The sequence below is a fragment of the Dermacentor silvarum genome, chromosome 1 (genome assembly GCF_013339745.2).
Source record: "Dermacentor silvarum isolate Dsil-2018 chromosome 1, BIME_Dsil_1.4, whole genome shotgun sequence".
In the NCBI taxonomy this organism is placed as follows: Eukaryota; Metazoa; Arthropoda; class Arachnida; order Ixodida; family Ixodidae; genus Dermacentor; species Dermacentor silvarum.
In genome coordinates, this window is record NC_051154.1 from 59,330,435 (window position 1) to 59,340,780 (window position 10,346).

A 10,346-nucleotide genomic window follows, 5' to 3' on the forward strand; every position below is an offset into this window, starting at 1 on the left:
CCGACCGATCTGCGCATGCGCCGGTTTTCCGGAAGTAGCACAGCCACCATCTTGGTTGTAGTCAACTGGTCAACCATACCACCGCAGTCCGCGCTCGTTGAGTACTGCGCATGAGCTTCCCAGACATCTGTGCGACTCCACCACCGAGAAACATTCGTCATGTATTTTAAGAAATTACATCGGCTGTTCATTGCAGCATGCGAGGCGAACGTTGAAAAGTGCCTGCTGCTCTTTCATTTCGGTTGTTAACCGCCGATTACGCGTTGAGTATCGTATTTGTTCGAGCTTTGTATGTAGTGCGTGCTGATGTACGCGGTCATTTTGCGTTACTATTTTTGCACACGTGCATCTCGGTGACTGCAACGCTATGTTTGCTTAGCGACAGGCATAACAGGATTTGTATACCTGTTGGAGACAGGTTTGAAATGCGGCGCCGAAACTTTCGTGCCCTAATGATGCTTACCTGCAGGGGTATCGCGCATGACTTGCAGACTTCGGTAACAGCGATATCTAGAAGTTCGTGGGTAAGCTAGGCGGCGTTTTTAACATAAAAACGCCGATAGCCAATCATCGCCAAGTCATCAATAACCAATCAATAGCTAATCGATAATTGATCAATAATCATAAATTCCGCAAATTCTGGGGATGACTTGGTAGTGCTTAGCCTAGCCCAAATATATAGCCAATACCTTGCGATAGCCAATTGATAGACAATCAATAGCTAATCGATAATCGATTGAATAATCAATAAATTCCGGAAAATGCTGGGCATGACTTGGTAGTGCTTAGCCTAGCCCAAATACGTGGCCATTACCTTGCGATAGCCAATCAATAGCTAACTGATAATCGATCAATAATCAATAAATTTCGGGAAATGCTTGGGATGACTTGGTAGTGCTTAGCCTAGCCCAAATACGTAGCCAATAGCTTGCGATAGGTAATCGATAGCCAATCAATCGATAATCGACAAATCTATAATTCTGGGATATCTAAGTACACGGGTGTTTTCGCATTTTGCCCCCTCGAAATGCGGCCGCTATTCGTCCCCGTGCTTCTTCTCGCGCTGTGTATTACCACTACCACCTGTTAATCCGTTGGATCCACGTCTCTCGAAGCTTTCGCTCTTTAGAAAACACATAGAATCAGAAGCCTTAGTCCCTTGTGTGGTTGTTGTAGCACCCAGGAACGCAGCAGGTCAATCCTCCCATCGCACGATGGCTCTACACGAAACGTAAAGGTTGCCAAGAAGCGTTCGGAAACAGGACGCACAGGCAGTCCGGGCGGCTGGAGCGGCCGGATGACTACAAGTACCAGCATGCACCGCGGCAGCGGTGGCGTCGTGAACCTGGCCGGTGGGATCGGTCTATTGACTCCAATTGGGAAATTTCCAATTGGTATCAATGGCATGCATATATAGGACTGCATGCATATATAGCTATAACTCATTCCAGTTTCTTTGAATGGGTTCATAAACTGGAAGTATGATTTCCCAGTTGGTTACATTCTAGTTTATTCCTATTGGTAGTTCAGTTAGACTCTGTTGGGAATGTAAGGTGGGCCTAGCTCGTTCAAACTGGCAAGTCCAATATTACTCAATTGGCTGCATCCCTGACTCAATCGTAACCAATTGGAGGTAATGTTTTCCCAATTGGTCCCAAATAGGCCTAGTTGATTCCAGTTGGCAAGTCCAATTGACTCAGTTGGTTTCACTTTGACTCACTCGTAACCAGTTGGGACTAGGGATTTTCGAATTGGTTTCAATTGGGTCCAGTTCATTCCAAATGGCAACTCTAATTGGTTTCTCCTCTGACCCAATTGTAACCAGTTCGAAGTAAAGATTTTTCAATTGGTTCCTATTGGTTCCAGTTGATTCCTATTGAAAAAGCCAATTGGAGTCGGTTGTTTTTTTTGACTGGGATAACAACACTAAGACTCCAGAAGATGATGCTCGTGAGTATGTTCTTCTGACCGATCACCTCAACACCTGTCCTCTGTCGGCGAGTGATTTGGCTAAGATGACTGTTGACGATAGCGATCTTGCGCAAGTCCGCGATTACATTCAGAATGGCTGGCCATGATGCTTGCAACCTGCTCAGGAGCCATTACGCGCATACATGCACAGGAAAGACGAACTGATGTGCAGCCATGGAATTGTGTACTGGGGCCATCGAGCGGTTATTCCAATGAGTGTGCGGCATATTCAATGCTGCATATGCTGCATGATGCACATCAAGGGATAACGGCTATGAAGAACCTGGCACGTTCTGTTTTCTTGTACCCAGGGCTTGATTGGGTCATTGAGAAGCTGGTCAACGCATGTCCAACAATGGGGCAGCATTCCTCCTGCCCAACAACCTGTGCCTTGGCCGGACACAGAGGAGCCATGGTCTAGGGTCCATGTCAATTTTGCAGGTCCTGTGGAAGGTAACATGTTGTTGATTGTGGTTGATTCCCATACGAAATGGATCGAGGTTACTGCAATGAAGACTGCCAGTTCAGCAAAAACAATTGAAGCACTGCAGACTACGTTCAGCCGGTTCGGTTTGCCGAGGACCCTTGTGACGGACAATGGGCCGCAATTTACTAGTGAAGAGTTCAGGGCATTTATGAAGCGCAATGGGATCGCTCATTTGTGGACAGCTCCCTACAAACTTCAGTCTAATGGTCTGGCGGAAAGAGCAGTATGGACTGTGAAACAAGGTTTAAACAAAAACGCACGCGGCAGTTTGCAAGCTCAGCTGGACCACATTCTCTCGCATTATTGGCGCACTCCCTTGCCAAATAGGAAAACCCCAGTTCCTATGCTTCTCGGATATCAGCCACGTTCTTTATTGCACAACATCGTGTCACGACCTTTCCCTTCTGCAGGTGCGTGCAGCAGTGGCCAACCGCTGTGCAAGGACGTCTGGTTCAAGAACTACGGAGTGGGTGACAAATGGAAACCAGGCTCGGTAGAGTCCACCTGAAGGCTCGCAAATGCAACGGTAAAGACTGCAAATGGGGAGCAATATCGCCGCCACCTTGACCAGCTAAAGACCAGGAAGACCAACGTGGGAGGAGAAGCGGTTGAACCCGAGGCCCCCATGCAAGTACCAACGGCTAAAGGCAGCCAGAACGCGGCGGTATACTCGCAGTCTCAAGTAGGCACCGACATTTGAACGCCGTCGGACGGGCGGGCAGAAGCCGAGGGTGCTACCAGCGAGACTCTCGCATGTGTAGATGCACTGCGTAGGTCGAAACAGAAGCCCCGGCCCCCCGACCGCTCGACTCCCGGGGGAAGAATTGTTATGAATCAGCATGCGCCGCTGACATGCGTTCATATTGCTAGAGTCACTGGCCACACCTCTTGTTAATCGGCAGTGGCTGCGGTGATGTCACAAGATAAAGGCTATAAAAGCTACATTAACCTTTAATAAAGCTGTTTGTTCTTTGCCAACCGATTGTCGAGTTACTTCACACTCCATCCCCCCTTCCCACACCACATTCCTCCTCTCACTCCTTACCAAACCCTCACCACATCCCCTTACTTTACACTTCCCGGAGCGCATTTCTCGTCGCAATCTATCGAACTGATGGTCCAGTTGATTTGGGGATTGGAGAGTCGCAAAGAAGCTATATCATGCTTAAAAACGAAACCAGTACTTAATGTTTGCAAATGATGACCAATTATAAATATTCAGTCTTTTTGTTTCCAAAGAATACCTCCGAGAATGCTCAAGGACTGTTTGCATCACAAGCTCTAATATTTGTTGTTGGTGCTGGCTGTTTCTTTGATTGAGTTGCATTATATGATACAGAATATCATTCACTCTATTTGACCTTAAGGTTTGGTCACTCATGCTGGTCTGATCTTGGTCTTTCATCTCATTTGACCACCAGTAGTGAAAGATTGTGTTCCTGTGCATACTGAGAAAAAGATGCTCACCCGAGAAAATTGACTGCAGTCTACCCATCATGAAAGCAACTTGCAATGGTGGGCCTGTTGCCATTTGTGCAAGTCTCTGTGACATCCAAGCACATTGTCCTCAACTTAACAAAGCAGCTCCAATATACAATGCTAGATTCTGTTGACTGCGCCAAACTTGTAACAAGACTAGAACATGTCAGAATGGCAAAGTTTCCATGTTTATGATGATAATTTAATCTTCCACTATGTCACTTAGCTAGTACTTTAATGGATAGGCTAAGGATCCACCATGTTTATGTAGATGTAGATCCTTGGGATATACTTATTCTGCTCCTATTCTCTTCTTTTCCTGCCTTTCTTCTGCTTAATCTTCATCTACCTTACATTTTTGAAAATTGAAATTGTTTTAGCTAGGGTTGGTGATAAGAGCATTCTCGCTCATACTACCTTTTCATACTTCTCTTTCAATGCTATTTGCAGGAGTGTAGTTCTCCCTCTGTGCGTCATTTTCACTCGCTGTGCATGGTAGCACCTAGCAGACCACGACTTTGAACATAGCTGGTACCAGTGATGCAGTTGAATCGAATGTCCACACTGAACCCTCACATGAGGCAAGGCACAAAAAATGGGGGCTCACTCTCAGTCATGTGTATACCACCTTTCAAGCAAGAACTACAACCTCCTGTTGGTATTCATACAGTCATACTTGGCAATAGTTGTGCAACAAGTACAGTGGTCATCTTCATCGCAGCATATGTGCCTTGCTCCTACAGGACTTTGGGGAGATGCATGTCAACCTGTTGCAGAGCCATCATAAAAATTGTATTTCTAAAAAACTTTCTGCTGGCGTAGTTGGCACCTGCTGAAGGACATTATTGCTGCTAAAAGGATGCACAGGAACAAAGACTGAAAAACACTGATGACACAGGAGGCACTTTTAAAAAAGTGCCACCTTTACTTGTCACTGTTCTTGAATGCATCAATTACAGCCAGTGTGTTGTCTTGGTTTCTGCATGTGCTTTTTTAGTGGCAGTCATGTCCTTCAAGGGTTTTTCCTTTTACAGGCAAAAGGCTACCTTTGCAAGTAAACCTTGGTGAAGTTTTCAAGGAGACCAAATGTACGTAACCAAGGGTGTTTGTAAAAGCTGACCTCTACAATAAGGGGCTTCATGGGGAGGAGGATCCAACTTCTTGTATCACAGGTGACTTCCTTTATGTCAGGAGTACAGTATGTGTAATTGGAATTGTGTCATTTATGCAGTAAACGACAAAATGAGGCAGATCAATAGGGATTAAACCTGGGCCCTGTCAACCAAGAAACCTGCTCAACCAGTTGCACCATCAGGATGTTGAATGTTGAATTATAATGCCAAGAGCTAACCTGTGCCATGCATACCTTGTGATGCATGGCACAGTGTGCAAACCACATGCTGAATGCTGGTGACTCGCACCATATCCAGTAGCAAGGTGGTGGTGATGGGATTCAGTGGCAAGATTAAGATTCTGAAAGTTTGTTGAAGGCAAGCTGAATCTGTGTCTGCAGTGATCTCAAAAAGCTGACAAAGACCACAATTGACCTTTTTCTTGGCGAGAACATCATTTGGAGATCTGTAGTGCCAAGACTGTCGCCAAGATGACAAGCTGATATTGTCTGTAGTTCTGCTGCAATTAACAGAATACAATATAAAAATACAGTTATACAAGTCTGCTGTTACCATTTGTGACTTCCATGCAAGCATGTAATTAGAAATGGCCTTTAGATGTCCATTGAATATAATGAAAGCGGTGGCCAAAGAGAGAGTGCTTGCATAATAAAGACAGGTGGGGTGGACACACATAAGGTTGTGTGGAGGTGCAACTGAAGGTTGTTGGACGTACCGAGATAAAATCTGAAGCATACTGAAAGTAATTAATTCAAACGTTGTCAAAGGCAAAGCAAACACAGTTGGAACTGAATTGAATGCTACTGAAGGCATTGAGGGGAGCAATGCAGCAAGGCCCAGTTTCAAAAGGCTATTGCGATGCCCATTCTATGGCACAGTGGCAAGAATAAAATTTTTTGCCATGTGGAGAGTTCTCACTTCTCACATGTGTCCATATGTGCCTTTTCCAGCTCCTATAGAATCTTGCGACCACATAATTTCTAAGAATGCTACTCAGACAGAAGTCTAGCACCATCATTTGTACAAGTTTATTGTTGCGACACAACGGGAATGCTGGCAAGTGTAATGTTTGACTTGTCTTGAACATGGCTTGGCCTAAAGCATGATCGTGGCAGCATGGATGCATAAATAAAGTTGTCTTGGTGTTACATCTTCATAAAAGATCTGGGTTCTTTTGTAATACATCTAGCATTAATGGTTACTTTAGGTTTTACAAAAGAAGAAACTAGCAATGTACTGAGCGAAACCAATGCACAGTAATTGCAAACCTAGTGTTTCCTTTGATTTTCTTGACCTGCTGGTACTGTTCACATTCAACATAGCCATGCACTAGTGCACTTAAGTGCTTATGTGCCAGTATAAAAGGTCTTGAACAACGGAAGAGGAAGGACAGCACCTCACTTTGTTTTTTAGTAATGAATAAACCACTGTCACAGACACAATAATACTGGCCAGTAGATACTTCTACAAGGTGTCCTGGCTCTCTCACAAAAATGCCAGTCTGATTAAACCTTCACTCCCCGCATTCTCATGCATGCAGCAGCTGGCACCACTTTTCCCTCTAGAATTGCGAAGGAACTCTATGCTTGCAACTATTGGCACAGTGTACTCGCCGCAGGTGCCTCGAAGCCAGTAGTGACACCCCTGTCAGCAACCAAGGGAATCGCCACCATTCGAGAATGACTGCAGGCTTCTGCTCAAATTCATAGGCTCCTCACAAGTGTGAAGTTTATACATGATGGTTGAGGTGGGAATAGACGTATCTATAATAGCTGTGCTCTAAACAGGAATTTCTTTGTGCAAGTAGACCCTCCTTTGGAGACTTTCCTATTTACTGTTCCTATACTTCCTTTCCCTGCTCTCCATTCAAGCCCAAGCATATGCAGCACATGAGCAGTGAACCCAGAGTCAGTAGCTTTGGCGACGCTGCTAAAGTGTTGGTGATCTAACAAATGAGTGCTCCTTAAGCCCCTTGCGCCAACATCATTTTAGATGCTGAATGCCATAAGACTTTCAGAGGCAATTTACTGGTGTCTATGATAAAGGGTAAGCATGCTAAGTTTACTCGCAAACTGCGATACTGCTCCAAACAAAAGCTTGTGAGAAAACAATTTGGCAGAGACACCTAAGACTGCTTACGTGTGGGAATGCGAAAGCACTATAGCCCCTTTGGTGAAAACTTTAGTCAGCCAGATGGCTGTGACGTGACATGTGCAATCGTGCACGCACTAGGCACACCTTTAGTCAGCCAGAACCGTGTAACCGCTGCGGCATCGAGGAAGGGTGCTTGTCTCGCACCCCGGAGGCCTGGGTTCGATTCCCACCAAGACCGAAACGTACCAAATTTTCTTTCAAAGCCATTAATTTACTTTGTTTACAAAACCTCCCTGAGAAATTTCATGTCAATCCGAGCATTTTTGACATGTTTTTACTCTTTGCACCGTCGGCCATTTTTGGTACGCCGCCAGATTTCCGCGTAATGGGGCATATAATGCTTTCGCATTAAAAGTCGCTGCCATTTTTTTTTATTGCGATAGCAATTATATGGACACTTCAACCGGATTTCTGCCATCGCCGTCGCCGTGAGGTTCCCTATAGATAAAATCTTCGCCGCGCGCCGTATGCCCGAGCGGAAGTGTGCGGGGACGCGCGCTATCACGGAGAGCGAACGCACTCAATCTCCCACGTGCAAGCAAGGAAGCAGGAAGCCAGCGTCGGAGGGAGCGGGGGGGGGGGCGCACTTCTACTCTGCCAACAACCGCGCTCGTCGCTCGCCTGCACAGTCTCTTATCTCCACATGGCTCTGAATTTTATGCGCCGTGCATTCGCCGCTCAGTTTCCGTTGAAGCGATAGACCGCACGTACCTTCGCCCGCTGCGGCGTATGCTTGCTGCCAGCGTTTTGACAGTCGTCGTCTGCAGTCATTCAGTGTGATCTATTCGTGTTTGTTTGTGCGCGCTCACACACACCACGCTTGTTCATTCAGTTAGTAATAGTCGGGCCACATTTTCCAACGCACGCTACACATGCAATGCTGCCCGGATCGGCAGTGCAGCACTACAGGTGTGTCCCTTCGCACGCGCTGCTCACAGGAAGCGCTTCTCATCAACACCACCGTTTCACACGCGCCTTCTCGTGGTCATCGAGTCTCTCTTCATGTCGGTCTACTTACGCCGCAGCACACCTGCTTACTTAATCAGCTCATGTTTACTACAATTCATATTGCTACCAAAGCTGCTCACCTTACTTCGTATGACATTGCTGTGTTGCTATCGCATTCATTGCTTCGCCCTTAGGGCGAAACTGTGACATTTTTTTTTTTACCTCACAAGAAGTGATTCATTCCCGTGAACATTTAGGGAGCTGTTCAATCCAGCAATGTATCCTAAAGTAATAAAATAATTCTCTGAGCCAATCAACTTTTTTGACCCAGAGTTTCATACTCCGTCTGTGTGTTCCGCCAGTAGGACTGCTCAGCCACCATAGAAATGGTAGGCAGTACATGGATTGGTCTAAACTTTGTCCCTGTGGCTTTGAATGACCGTGTGAATTCTTATATAGACCTTCTTGAGGCTCATTTCTTATTGCAAATTCATTTTGGGGCAGTAAGTATTCTCATTTAGCCTAACATTTCTACCATTTAATGGTTTTTGAACATAATACATGAACATTTGTTTTCAATATCAAAAATAGTTACGAACGGTGAGTGTTAAATGCCAAACATTAAGAATATGCGCGCATTTGAAAGTGGTGTTATGTTGTAATGTGGTGGAAGTTGTGATAAAATAAATTAGTTGCAAACAGAATGCTAGTCTGTTATAAAAAAGAATGTATAGGTAACACGGAACGCTTAAACCACAACAAAAATAAAGGAAGGCACAATATTCTTTCTCAATAAACCCACGCCAATTTGTAGCAAAACTCGTGTATTACTCATGATTCCCATAGTGGCTCAACGACTGGTAGCCACCAAATTTTGTTTTGGGCATCGTAGCATGAAACTCTATGGTTACAACAGGGTGGAGCTATACTTGTTTCAACCACCACACAAGTCTGACCAAAACCAGGTTAGGTCAGACACTGCTGAAACATCTAAAGGCAACCCTCCACAGTGGCTTATAAGGTGTTCTGCTGCTGAGCACGAGACCGTGGGTTCGATTCCTGGACGCGGCGCGGCGCTGCACCATTTTTTGGCTAAATGCAAAAAAAAAAAAAAAAAAAATGTCTGCTTTGATTTAGGTGCACATTAAAGAACCCCCGAGTAGTCGAAACTAATCCAGAGTCCTCTATTACAGTGTTCCTGATAGGTCATGTGTTGCTTCAGGATATTAAACACCGTGATTTTGAAATATGAAATCTAAAGGCAATTCTGTGAGCAGCCTCTCAAGTTCAGTGATCAATGGTATATGCATGCTTGTATTTGTTGCATGGCAGCCACAGCCGTCACATCAACTGCAAGATGGTGCCACACGCCAGTCCATGGTTCCGTTTGGGACCCAGCACTGAATACTCTGCTGTGCTATTGTCTGCAGGAGCCATGCAGTGATGCATCTTAGTTACGTCTGGAACTGGCAGTACAAAGTATTGGCACAGGCTGCTTTATGTTTTTACTAGGGGTGGGTGAATATTAAATGTTTCGAATATGGATTGAATATTACACACAAACTATTTGTATTCGTGTTCGAAAATGAACTATTCGGTATTTTCGAATATTGAAACTAACCAAATATTTCGCAACAACCAACTGTTAAAGTCAGGTTAATGTGCTTCATTTGCTAAGCAAAGTATCATAAATTATCAGAATTGAAACGACAAAAGTTTTCGTAGGAGTGCACAAACAAAATTAGTAATTCAAGCTTGGTTTTCGGTTTCGCGGTAGAAATCTACACAACCTGCGATTTCTGCTTGTAGTCTGTAATTTAGCGTTTCTTGCAGCCAGGCCTGTAGCCAGGGGGGGCCCAGGGCCCCCCCCCCCTCCCAAAATTTTGATCTTTCCGTGTCCATGTCCTATGGTGCCGAGTACTTCGGCCGAACGGGCCGCTGCGTAAGCAACCCGGAGCATCACAAAAGAGCAGAGGACGCCCAGTAAACAGTGAGGGGTGGCTGCGCTCCTGACTTTGTTGCCACTACGACCCTTCCCCCCCTCCCCCCCTTTCTTCAGCCACAACTCTACACACAGCCTGCTTCGGACTGTCATGCTGTCGACTATTAAAAATATAGTATTTAAAAAGTCATATAATTTACATACTGCAATTTTTACCGAAAATAATTACTGA

The 10,346-nt window shown here is 45.2% G+C and overlaps 1 protein-coding gene across 1 annotated transcript in view; it reads left to right on the top strand.

Annotated features, from left to right (window-relative positions):
• LOC119464101 (kinesin-like protein KIF11-B) overlaps positions 1 to 3,430 on the top strand; it is a 34,591-nt gene extending 31,161 nt beyond the window's left edge. Inside the window, 2 exon segments of the mRNA XM_049668584.1 lie at positions 2,283 to 2,424; positions 2,869 to 3,430. Coding sequence (XP_049524541.1) covers positions 2,283 to 2,289 — 7 coding nt within the window. The 3' untranslated portion in view covers positions 2,290 to 2,424; positions 2,869 to 3,430.
• Positions 3,431 to 10,346: the final 6,916 nt, after the last annotated feature.